Genomic DNA, 12,918 nt, shown 5'->3' with positions numbered 1-12,918 from the left:
TCTTCTCTCCCAAACATAGTAGGTTAATAGTAATAGATATATGCCCTAGAGTACATTAAAATCCAAAAGTAGTTGAGAAGAATCTTCATGACTGTGCAACCCCCAACTGTACTAAGCAAGGAGTCAGGACTATTTATGCCATTTACCACCGACAGCATAAGGAGTTTCACCTTCTCAAGGCTCATCATTCTCTATGGCCATGTGCTAGCTGTAAAAACCTGTCTTAAATCTAAAAAGAAATGCAAGGAGCTCTTATTTCCCAGGTGAGATGTTTTTTTCCTCAGTGTTTTACTGCACTTTTGTGTAAGAATGAAATACAGGTGATCCTGTGATACACATTCCTGCAACTTAACAGATCTGCTGGGTATTCTGAGAGAATTACCTTCCAATCTGCATCCCCAGAGCTACAGCTATTGCTACAGGAGTCCCTGAGCAGCAGGAGGAGGTGGAGGTTTGACAATGTAGGGCTGACTAGGTAACACTGTGTTTGAAAACCAGGTATATGAGAAAGGCTGACCACAGCAATCTGGAGGTCAGCTGACGGGGAAACAACAGTGGTTTAAACCAGTGCTAAGAGTTCCTGGGAGGAGGCTTGGGCAAACAATGTGAAACGTGCTGTACCTTGCATAGCACAGCCGTTCTGCCCATATTGGCCAGTGCTTCCTGGCTTGCCTTCCTCACCCACATAGCCTTCTCCTTACGCATCTACCTTGTTTCCTCTTTTGTCTCTCCGCAGTCCTTCTCTACGCTATGGGTTCATGGGAGGAGGAGGAAAGCAATGAAGTCCCCCACATCCCAGGCTGCCCAGTGCTGAGACACCTGAAGGCCATTTCCCACTTCATGGTAAGTAGCTGTTGCTAGGTCAGGCTAATCTCATGATCTTGCCATCCTCCTTCAGGGCTCTGATTCACCCTCTTTTCCAATGCAGATCTACAGAGCAGACTGATTTTCCCCCCGCCCCCCCCTTCATTCACCTTCCTCCTCTACAACTTTCCTCCAGCCTGTCACTGACAACTCTCCTACCACGTGATACATCCTTTCAGCTTCCCGAATGACCCCCAAAAAGTTGCTACATTTCACCCACACCAACACAGCATTCCTTTGAGCATTCAGATGTAAAGAAGATTCAGCACAGCATGGAAGATTAGATCCCTTACAATTTAGTAAGCAAACCACTTTTGCAATAAATTTAGCTGCTAGAGACCAATTTATGTCAACCTGGAAATAGCGCAAATCTGAATTTGAAGATTTAATACACTGGAAGCAGTGGAATGGACTCTCTTCAGCAATATGCGGGCTTATCTGCATACGCAAATGAGTGTGCTGTAGCACAACGGACAGAATTTATGCCTCACTAAATGCGAGATAAAATACTTCAAGGCAGAAGCAGTTTCAGACAAGCTAGCACGCTATAAATTCATACTGAGGAATAAAGCTCTATGTTCAAGCACGGGCATAAAGCTCTAGAGTCTTGAAAATTAATTTGCCCCTGTAGTATTGTGCCCTCATCATTACCCTTGGGATTTGGGCACAGAAGGTGCCTTATGGCAGTTTAGTTCAAGTTTGAGAAATAAGCAGGGGCTTGGCCATGTGAAAGCTGAAAGATTAATACACTGAAACAGCCTTAACACTGTCGAGGTGTCACTCGAGTCATGAAACTAAGGAAACCTGGGAGGCAGCATGGCAGGCTCTTTGTCTTTTTGCAGATTCTATAGATGCAAAATCCTCCCTTTCACCATCGGAAAAAAAATATGTTCTCTGAGGCTTATCTTACAAAGTCCTTCTTCTTGCTACCTTCTATTTATGAAAAAACAGCATGCCCCAAAAGTGTGGTTTTCAAATACTGCATAAAAAGGAAAGAGGCTCAATGTATTACCAAAAATTAATTTCTAGAGCAGGAGCGGGGGAGATTTACTGCCTAGCCAGACAGGACTGAAAATCAGTTAACCTGTAATAGTTAACAGCTGTGCAGAAAAAACCACACCAATCTAGCTTTTCTGTTACTGACAATAACACACACAATGATTCATTTACTGTGTGGAAAAAGCCAAATATTATTCTGGGGATTCCTATAAAAGCAGAAGTATTTTTGGCAGAGCTATATCTGTCTCTTTTACAAAGAACTACATTTTAAAATGTACCTTTTTGTCCTCTACTTAGCTGGCCTGCAAGCTCTTATGGTTCTTTTGGTAAGTATTTTATGAAGTTTTACAACTGAAAAACCCATCCCAGAGTTTGAGGAGTTTTAAGCTGAGAAAACTGATGCTTTTAGCTCTAAGTGAGTTTGAAAACAATTACAAGCACTCCTATCTTCATTACAATGGACTAAGGAAAAACTTACTAGGCTGATTAAGAAGTCCTGCCTAGTTTACCAAGGAGGTAAGGAACTCAGCTATGTCTAGTTCTGTACTTATTTTTTTATGTATGTATTGGTAATAAAATTTATATTACATTTTATTATTAATCCACATAATTTTATTATTATTATACAACCAGTACCTGATAAAAATTGGAACTCCCAGTTGTGCTTACCTCCGAACTGGAATTTTCCCATTTGTGTTTGTTAGAAAGGCCAGCTTCATCCAGCTGAAATTAAGAATGAAATATTTTTAAAATACTATTTATTAAAATTGGGATCTAGACACTTCTATTTAGCTTAAGATTATTGCCATGTCTGTGAAATGAGTACAAATAATTGTTCTGTAATAAAAACATTTTTCTGGAACCTTTTAGACAGAGCACTTGAACTGTAAAAGCAAAAAGCAGCCCAAAAGAATCAGTGTATCAATTAACGCAAGTGTGCAGACAAGACAGACTCATGGGGTTTTGTCTGCATATGCAACAATGAAAGAACAAACCAGATGATAATTAAAACATACAATATCAATAAAGCAAATGAAGAGTTATAAATTCTCGTGTAATTTCTCCTGGGCAGGTGCCAGATACAAACCCGAGTCCTCTTCTGGTCAAAAGGAAAGAAAAACTCTAAACTAATTTAACACTATTTTCTTTATTACACTGTTTCATGATTGCAAATGTTGAACTATGAAAAACAATTTTTTTTTTAATTCCAAGAAGGAAAAAAGGACAGTAAAATAAAGGAAAAAAAGAGGAAAAAGTAACTTACTGTTTCTTGAGACATGTCATTGGACTGACATTGTTAGCTCTAAAGTTATGTATGATAGATCCAAGCCCTTCTACCCATCGCTGAAAAACATGAAAATACAGAAACACCAAATTAGGAAAAACTAAGGAGGGAAAAATAGAAAAGTTTGTCTTGGGGGAAGGCTCTTCTTCCTTGCAGCTGTGGATAACATTAATAACCTGAGTTGAGGAAAAAACCTGCTGACTTCACAGCCTGTAAGACCACAGAAAAGTCCAGCCACATTTTTCCCATTACTATTTCATCCTCCACTAAACAAAGTGATTGTTTTCCATTCTTCCAAGTACTACCTGTAGCATCAGCGGTGATATTAAAAGTTTATTGCCAGCAAAGGCAAGTGGTCCATTGGTTGATTTAGTAAGCCTTCTATTTATAGTCTGTATAAACATATGCCTCCCTTTCAGCTGCAGCTGGCAATATTAGCTATTACTAAGCAACATTATACAATGTGATGACATCTTTAACTGGTCCAGTTTTTTAAAAGGAATGAAACAAAATAATAAGGTTGAGCAAACCACAGGGAGGCACAACTGTTCTGTGACACCAACCTCATCTAACATCCCGTTACATATTCAAGTCCTTCTTGCTTTCGTCCTTAAAAAGCAAAACATCCCAGTAATCATTGGGAAGATTTTCAGCCAAAAGCACCATTACAGAACTGAAGTAATTCCTTTTTATGGATCTATTTTTCTATTATAGTTTGCACCTAGACTTTGCAGTAACATATAGAAGAAGCTTAAGGATTAGGCCCTAACATGAACACTCACTGATTTCAGCAAGAATCCTGGCAGGATAAAGCTATAGGAAGAGAAAAAAAATGACAGCACTACAAGCCAAGTTCAATCTCAAATACGCCATTGTAATGCTAGGATTACTTAACAGATACACTGGTGGAACTGAGACAGCATTTGGTCCGCTGCTTAACATTAACCTTATGAATAAAGAAGCTTCTTGCTTCTGGCCAGATTTGTGTGTGTAGCTTGAACTGACTTGCGCAGGATCCAGAATTTGACACTTATAAATAGATGCAGATGAGTATATTTTTCTTTTCATGAATGAGTGTTGTACATCTGCAAAACAGATTTAAAAAAATCATCATTTATATAGGAGGAATATTAACATCTTTGGAAAATGGCATGTTGTAAACTTCAGGTAGAAAATCCCTTTGGGCTAAAGCAAGGTCTAAGGTGTCAATTCAGCAGACAAACACACTTCAGCAGACCCTTGTACTCACGACTCATTACAAGCATGTCACAAACTTTTTAAAACAAGAAATTGTTAATCAGGCAGTCTTAAAAATGGACCTCAAATGTATTTTGCTTTAGGAAAAGTAACCATTTATTAAGACATTTATTAATAATCAAATCATAGAATGGTTTGGGTTGGAAGGGACCTTAAAGATCACCTAGTTAGAGTCCCCCTGCCACAGGCAGCGACAGCTTCTCTGGGCAACCTGTGCCAGTGCCTCGCCACCCTCACAGTAAAGAATTTCTTCCTAATATCTAATCTAAATCTACACTTGTTCAGCTTAAAGCCGTCACCACTTGTCCTATCGCTACATGCCCCTTGTCAAAAGTCCCTCTCCAGCTTTCCTGAGGGTCCCTTCAGGTACTGGAAGCTGCTGTAAGGTCTCCCCGGACCCTTCTCCAGGCTGAAACACCCCAACTCTCTCAACCTGTCTTCATAGGGGAGAAGCTCCAGCTCTGATCATCTTTGTGGCCATCCTCTGGACTCCTGATATTTAACTATTTTTTAAAAAATATAAATCTGTAATTCTTCTATATATTTATTTTTAATTATTTTGTGCTTGAGAATAAACCAGTAACAGTCTGCCCTCCTACTTCTGTTTTTCCAGCTGCATGAATAAGATGACTCAGTCACAGTATGGATGTACTGCCTAGGAACTTTAAGAAAGCAAGGTTCATGGGGAGAGATAATGTTATTTATTAGAACCGATACACCTGGAAGCCACTGACAGACTCAGGGAACACTTACCTTTTCCTACAAATGTTCCCTCACTCAAGATGACATTGCAATACTGCTTATGATAATCTCAGGATAAATGCCTTACATGTATTTCAACCTCCTAGAACTGTCAAAATTCAGCTCTCATCAACTACCTACTTTTTTTGTGTGGCTTGTTTCGGTTTGTTGGTTGGGTGTTTTTTAAAACAGTAAAATGTAACATTACTGCTGTATTTACACTGTCATAGCTATTAAAAAAATTTATCCTCGTATGACCTGGATTAGCCTGTGGTCCCTTAACAGCTCCTCAGCCTTTCACCTTTCAACGCTGACCCACACAGCATAATGGCATATGCACTGCAAACAAAAGAACTTGCAAAACTAAATTATGAAAAATGCATGCTGTGATTAAACTTCAGTCCTTCAAAACTCCCATTTTTTTTCCACTAAGAAATGGCATTGGTGCAGTACTGGCAACATCACCATTTCAACAGGAAAAAAAACCAGAGATACATTCTGATTTGAAAGCAATGGATTACATCTACACCAGATATAACAAAATCTAACATTTAGAAGGTTACCCAGCACTTGGTTCTGAAGTTACTTCTGTACATCAAGAACAGCTGCCAAAAAGGAATACTACTAGGAGAAAAACAAATATAGAGAGATTCAATAGACTAACCACCTATCGAATAATTTCTTTGCAGGAGTTATCCTGATGACTCCCACTTTAGAGGATTCTCTAATCTTTTTTCAATGATAATGCCCTTTCCTGATAGAGATGTCAAACCAGGAACTGCATTCTCTTACATGAACAGAGCACAGAACTACTGCCAAACACTGATAAGCCACAAAAGCATCACATCTCTGCTGGCATCAAGCAAGGGAGTAACCTAAGAGTCTCTGTCCACCTATGTCCACCATCTTTACTTTGGCATGATGTCCCCTGTTCCACACCACACAGCTGCACTACAGTGCAGCATCTGGCCGCCTGTACTTCAGTTTGGGGCTAAAGTAGTTTCTGAAGCTTTTCATCAGATATTCCCCATGATTACCAGCTGGCCCAAACTAACTACAAATAAGAGGGTTGAGGGAAAAAAATTATGGTTTTGGACTGTGAACACACTATATAGAAGCAAAATGTCATAAAATGAAAAAAATTCCTTACCCACAGTTAAATATACAGGACCAATGCAATACATTCAATCTCTTTGTCCTTCTGAGCCAGAATAATCTCCAAATTATTTTTTTATGACAACTATCTTCATAATCACTGTCAAGGCACTGTGATCCAGTGCATTGATACTCACAAAATATCCAGAGCATGAACACTCTGACAAGTGTCAAGCTGGCAATATATGCTTTCCTGACAACAAACCATTCCCAGATTTCATGTACACTTGTCTGATGACCTTGTGGAAGGGATGTAAGAACAGCTCAGAATTTTCTCAGCTACATGCTATAAAGAATACAGCAGCAGCCTTGCTTGTATGCTATGACAGTACTTATTTTACAGACGAAGCTGAAAGGCCTGGAAACCAATGTAAGTAAACAGGGATAAAGATCCTCAATTCTCTCCTTTTGTGCTCAGCATATCCAAATCACTGCCTCTCCAAAGAATAAATATCCTGTAACAAAATGACATTCTGAAATGACGTAGATAGGAAACACTTCATTTGGGTCTTACAGAAACTAGAGCTACAAAATATTTTTGATAGAAATACAGGATAGATTTGATTCTTAATGATGCTAGTGCTAAATAGTTTCTGATTTTCAAAATAGGGTTCAGTGCCTTTAAATCTGTCAATATAACTCCTGAATGGCTCTCCATATACCAAGAATTATTCCAGATTCATATAAAAAAGGTATCTGGGCCCTGCTATCTTATCATAGAGAAACAATAATAAAGAGTAGTACACCTTAAACACAGACCATTAGACTGACACAAGAGGCCAAAATCTAAGTACACTGCAGGCTGGAATAAGCTGATTGTGTTGTTTTTCCTCTAACAAGACCCAACATTGTCAAATATCTCTATAAGGAGAAGGTACAAGAAAAACTGATGGAAGAAGTACTCTTAGCTTTTGCTGTAGTACTGAAATGCTTCTGAGGCATTCAGAGACCTTGTTTTAGCTAGGGTTCATCAATGAAACACATGCAGCAGTGGCAGGACACACCGGTAAGTTTGGTCTCTCAGCTCTCTTTTAGCCATCACTGTTTCATTTATGAGGGTTAAAAAGGGTACAGATCATGAAAGGCTAAAAATCACTGTAACCTACAGCTCATGAAATTCTGGACAAGTTCATCCATGGCTTATTTACAGATAAGGTCACTATCATCCAGACCTCTTGAGATTTTACCTTCGCTATTTCAGTGCAGTCTCTCCACAGTTGCACACTACTTAATCCAAGCACTGGGCAGCTGTCAGAGTCAAGGGCTTGGTAGCTTGAAGGTTCAGGACATATGTGGAGAACAGAACTACATTTCTCAGCTCTTACCAAGACAAACATGCCCTGGCAGGGTTCCCTGGTACTCTGCCCTGACCCAGCGGTGCTGTGACCAGCAGATGTCCCCCTTAACGCACATGTCGCAGAAGCCATTTCTGTTGTATGAAAATTACCTCTAACGAAAGACAGCAAGAGCAAGGAGACCAGACTAGTGACAGCATAAAACCTATCCCCTACTGACCAACTGCAGCACAAGTTTACAGGATATTGCTGTGAAAATTCTGTTACAAAGATAAAAGGGAATCCCAACGTTCAAGTATTTTATCAGGAAAGCTGAGGCTCACATAAACACTCTGTAGTGGGAGTTGCCTGGTGTGTGCAGACAGCTATCACTCTTCAGCAAAGCTTTCCATGCCAGAATGACTTTTCCACCATTACAGGGTTCTACTCGGAAAGTGGCTGGAAAACTCACTTTGGCTGCTTTTGTATACAAACCGAGACAAACATAGTGGAGCTTTACACAGTGAAATTGACCTCCTGGCTATGGAGAACTGAAGGGATTAAGTTTTCAATTTACTGATAATTCCACAGTGGCATAGTGAAAAAACCCATGAAAAAGCAGAAAAGCAAGCACACTGAAATCACATACACTTAACTGCAAGCTGGGTAGGATATGAAGATTTCTGTAGAGAACATGGTATTACATACTTGGCATAGGGCTACCTGAACATGAAAGCAGTGGTCATATATTTAAGACAAGTCATAGTTTAGAAATGTTTATCACATAGACTATGAGACATAAGCCATATATTAACATAACAGGACAGAGAACAGCAGCAGACTTCTAGAGTTCTAGCATGTTCTGCAGGTTTCTTAAAAAGTTTTGCTTTGGATGACCAAAACAAACCAAACCTATGGGAAAACAGAACTTTTCTGTAATGTGACTATGGGATATTCCTGCAGGAAACTTCTGCTACCTCCTAGTTGCCCTCCTAGCAATGTGATTTGTGCAAATATTTAATATCTTGTTTCATGGTAAAAAAATTAGGGTCATCTGAAACAGAACTTTTTTGTAAGTCAAAAAGAGCCATATTGTAGAAACAGCAACAAATTGCTCCATCAGTGGTGTATTTTAACCAAATTGAAATTTTGAAATGAAAAACACTATTGCAACTGAAAAACTGAGTTTAATAATGTCAAAATGAAATGCTTTCTACTGCAGTCTTCTTCAACACCATAACATTACTAGCTGTGTGATACAGCTTGCATTTCACCTTCATGCTGTTTGTCAGCATATGAGTAATACAACGTTTTGGCACATGCGATTCATTCTGGTGCCTCACAGGTTATCCATCAAGATGTGATTCATTGTCTCAGTAACACAGCTGTAGAAAATACCTTATTTCAAATCCAGCTATGGCAGTGTAAAAGGTCACTCCACTCTCCTCCTCATCCTGTCTCCCATCTCCCCTGTGGCTGCTCCCATCCCTACCTACTGCCAGAGGAATGGTGTGCATCAGCACTTCCTGGACCCAGGTTATCCTAAACACTGCTGTGAGCCTTGCCACTAAACAGCCAACATGAGCTTAATGCTATAGCCCTTCCTTGAAGTGAGTTAGGAGTGTTCACATGAAGTCCTCTGCCAGCAGGGCAGTTGGAACAGTACTTTCTGGCAGAAAGGCAAAAACTATCAGGTGGAGAGATGGTCCTTCCCAAGAGCACAGCTGGATTTGGGAAAGAACAACTGTCAGGACAAATTTAACCCTGATAGGCAGTAATATTAAAGAATGTAAAAAGAGCTGACTTGATTTACATTCATCTTTTAAGTTAAATTCCTTAATGCATTGCCAAAGTGGATGAGCAAAGCAGACAAGTCCAGATTTTGGGCTGCTGAACTACAACAGCTTTATTGGACTTATACCAGCTTTGGGTAGGCAGCCTACATACCACGAGCTAAGGCCTTACATCAGTGCTACACCACTTCTGCACTAAGAAAATTCACTCCCAAATACTCACTGGCTTTTCAAATATCCTAGATTGAAGAAAACAGATTATCAGATTACTAGGTTACAGAATGTCCATCTGGGAAGTAAAAAAGAAAAATATACACATAGGATCACACATCTAATGTGTGTGTGTGTGTGCGCGCGCGCGCATGTTTTAATTTTAGCTCACAGTAATTTATATAACCTGACTTAATCAGGATTCCAAACATGAAATTTAAAATTCCACCTTTTACAGTCACTCTCTACTACCACAGTGGAGTTGCTTTAGGAGAGGACCATGACAGCTGCTTGCAATCAGAGACAGTACACCCTATTTTGTGGTTGTTTTGTTTTAAGAGTGGAAACAAAACCCAATTACCTAGCTGAAAACACCAATAAAATTTAAGTAGATAGAATGTAAATACCAGAGTTGGCGCTTGGAGACAAGTGGAGCGATAATAAACATACTCTTGTTGTTGGAACAGTTATACTTGGAGCTCAGCGATGACTTGGCTGGACCTGCTGAGCACATCACCACAAGAGGCAGAGGAATATGGAGCTGCCCAAGTGCAGAGATGATGACAGATCACAGCAGACAGCCTGCGATGAGCCCTGCCTGGAGGGGAGGGTTCATCACTGCCCACGGCAGGCAGTAGCTCTGCACATGCCCACCTGCCACAGTTGTGGCACCCCTGAGGGACTGCACCCACACTCTGCCACCCTGTCCTAGAGGGGCCTGGCATAATCTACTTCCCACTGATACCACTCCTTACATGGGTAGCCTGGAGAAGTCAGGAAATTGCATTCATCTTCTTTGGCATGGTTACTCAGTTCCATTATAACCCAGCCTTCAGTGAGTAGCAATTACTTCTTTTCCAATTGTAAATTGTTACCTATGGAAGCAGAATACCTTTTTGCTCTCCTTATGGGTAGAAAGGTTCTGGGCTTTTGTATTTGGGTCTGTCACTAAATTCTGTTGTTTGAAAGTATCCCAACCAGGTGCCAACCAATCCTGACCTTGGTTTATCTGAGGAAGGGACAAAAGTTCTACAGCAAGTAATGCTCGCCTTCCTCAGGGCAAACGGGGGTGGGGAGGGGAGGGGTGGATAGCAGAAATCAATACAGATAAATCCCTTGCACTTACATGGGCTGCTTCAGCTACAATCATTGCCTCTTTTTCTCCAAGCTCTCACCTTTGCCATTTCACAAGGGGGGCTTACTTTTGGACATGTATTAAATCAAGGCCTATTTTAAACTGCAGTTAGTAGATGTATGGCTACTTAATGCCATGCAAAGACTCACTTCTTCAAGAGGAGATTTAAAGGAGGGGATTTAGCAGGTGTTTGTAATCGATCACTATTCCATGTTTATCACACAGGCAAAACAGATTACAATACACTGCAAGTACATACAATCAGAAAAGCAAAACGTGTAGAATCTCTGGATCTAAGCTAATAGCATACTATCAGTACTTGGGATCAAGTTTCTCAAACAGTTTACAGCAGATAGATTGAGTACCAGGCCTTGGTGGAGCCACAGAATTTACACTGTGAACTGCAATCTTAAGCTCTCAGGAAAGGTGACGTGTTAAAAAGCACCATTGTTTTCTTAAGAATGTTCCATGTCAACAGGAAACAGCAAAGAATCTGGGCACGCTGAAATTCCCTTAACTGTAGCAATTTTCTTTCCTGCTTTTGTCTTTTCAAATAATATTAACCACACAATACTATTAGGTTATCAACAAACAAAATTTTGGAGGGCTGAGCTCCACCCACAAGGAAAATGAAAGTAATTGCACTTCCCTTCAGCATCCCTGTGTGTTACAGATCCACTGCATAATCATCACATGGTCTGCTGTGCAAGCCCCACACAGAGACACTGAACAGCTGAGGGAATGCTCTGTGCTATATTTAATGGTCTCGGTGTCTACTTTTGATAAATCACCATGCACACAGAGACTGATAAAGTCACTATTTCCTTTCACCATGGCACACAGACACATTACACAATGCTTCAAATGGATGTCTGCTGCCCTTTTGTAAAGTGTGGCAGCAGATATAAGGAGGTATTTGAGTCAGCCAAGCAGGCTGACTTACTAAGGAAAAACAATCGAGTACTGCTGAGAAGCTTTTTTTTTTTTTAACTCCCACGCACTGTTTAATTGTGAAATACCTTGGCTATTTCTGTGTTTTCCGCTACCATGAAAGTGAAGCTGATGTTCACCAGATCTGTGCCACTGCAAACACAAACTATTCGTCCTTCCAACTCATTTTCTGATTTTCCAACAGCCTCAAGTGCAGTTAGTATTTTGGGATCCTGTTGAACAGAATAAATAACTCATTACATTTGCAATACTTCTGTTATGCAATGCACTATGGTAAAGATGTGTTTCTATCTCCATATACATTAGCACCTTTAAACCTTTGCCAATCGTCTTAAATGATGCTTTCACTTAGATTTATTGTGTGTAAACCCTAAATACACTATGTAGCAACAAGTAGGAACACAATTGTGAGAACTCAGGAATAAATGAAGTATTCTAAATACATTTTAGGAAGTTAAATTAAAAATTTAGACTGGAAATAGAGAAACAGTATTAACCTCTACAAAAATTATTCCAATCTAGCTAGGCCCATAGTTACTGAGAGTTATGATCTGTGTGACTTTTTGGCTGTTTCCCAGACATGACGTACAAGCTGGTATCTCTGCTGAAGGTCAAGGGCTATATATTTAATGGGCATAAAGAGTAAATTACCTATGTAAAGACAGAGGTGAAGTCTGACACACATTGGTATATTTGTCAGCACAAGAAGCATGGGGTTGTCTGTACCACTACTTCTCACGCCCCTTCTCTAATAGGGAAACATTTTAGTCTATGAATTCCCAAGAGAGTTATCTACAGTCAACACAGAAACACTTAACACATGAAAGTGGAAATGCAGACATGTCAAAAGATATCTTGCTTCACAACAAATCTTCCAAAGTAAAGGCCAAGGCCTGGAGGAGGGAGGCCCACAACTCATTTCAGCAAATTCTACATATTCCTTCTGAAGAATACCACTGACAATATTTCCGTAATTTTGGGTTTATCCAGAACTCCTAGCTAGTACTACTGATATTCTTCAAAATGGCAGATAGTGACCAGCTGCCCTCTCTGACCATCTAACTGTATAAAGAGGGATGCAAACAAAACTATGTTTTATGATAATGGAAAATGGACTAAACTAAGCATAACAACCCACTGCTACAAAATAAGTGAAAACTGATACATGTTCTCAATGTCTATTGTTCATCTTTCACTGCATCCTGACAGCTGAGCACTGTACTACATCAGAAAGACCAGATAACAGAACCTTCC

The 12,918-nt window shown here is 39.9% G+C and overlaps 1 protein-coding gene across 7 annotated transcripts in view; it reads right to left on the bottom strand.

Annotated features, from left to right (window-relative positions):
• PLCB4 (phospholipase C beta 4) overlaps positions 1–12,918 on the bottom strand; it is a 208,918-nt gene that overhangs the window by 76,066 nt on the left and 119,934 nt on the right. For all 7 annotated transcript variants that reach the window (XM_055725825.1, XM_055725824.1, XM_055725827.1 and 4 more), the window contains 3 exons: positions 11,733–11,876; positions 3,128–3,207; positions 2,533–2,586 (listed from right to left, as the gene is read on the bottom strand). In XM_055725825.1, coding sequence (XP_055581800.1) covers positions 2,533–2,586; positions 3,128–3,207; positions 11,733–11,876 — 278 coding nt within the window. The remainder of the gene's footprint in view (positions 1–2,532; positions 2,587–3,127; positions 3,208–11,732; positions 11,877–12,918) is intronic.

Source organism: Falco cherrug, chromosome 13 (assembly GCF_023634085.1).
Source record: "Falco cherrug isolate bFalChe1 chromosome 13, bFalChe1.pri, whole genome shotgun sequence".
In the NCBI taxonomy this organism is placed as follows: Eukaryota; Metazoa; Chordata; class Aves; order Falconiformes; family Falconidae; genus Falco; species Falco cherrug.
Note: the sequence above shows the minus strand (reverse complement) of the source record. Positions and strands in the feature narration are given on the sequence as shown.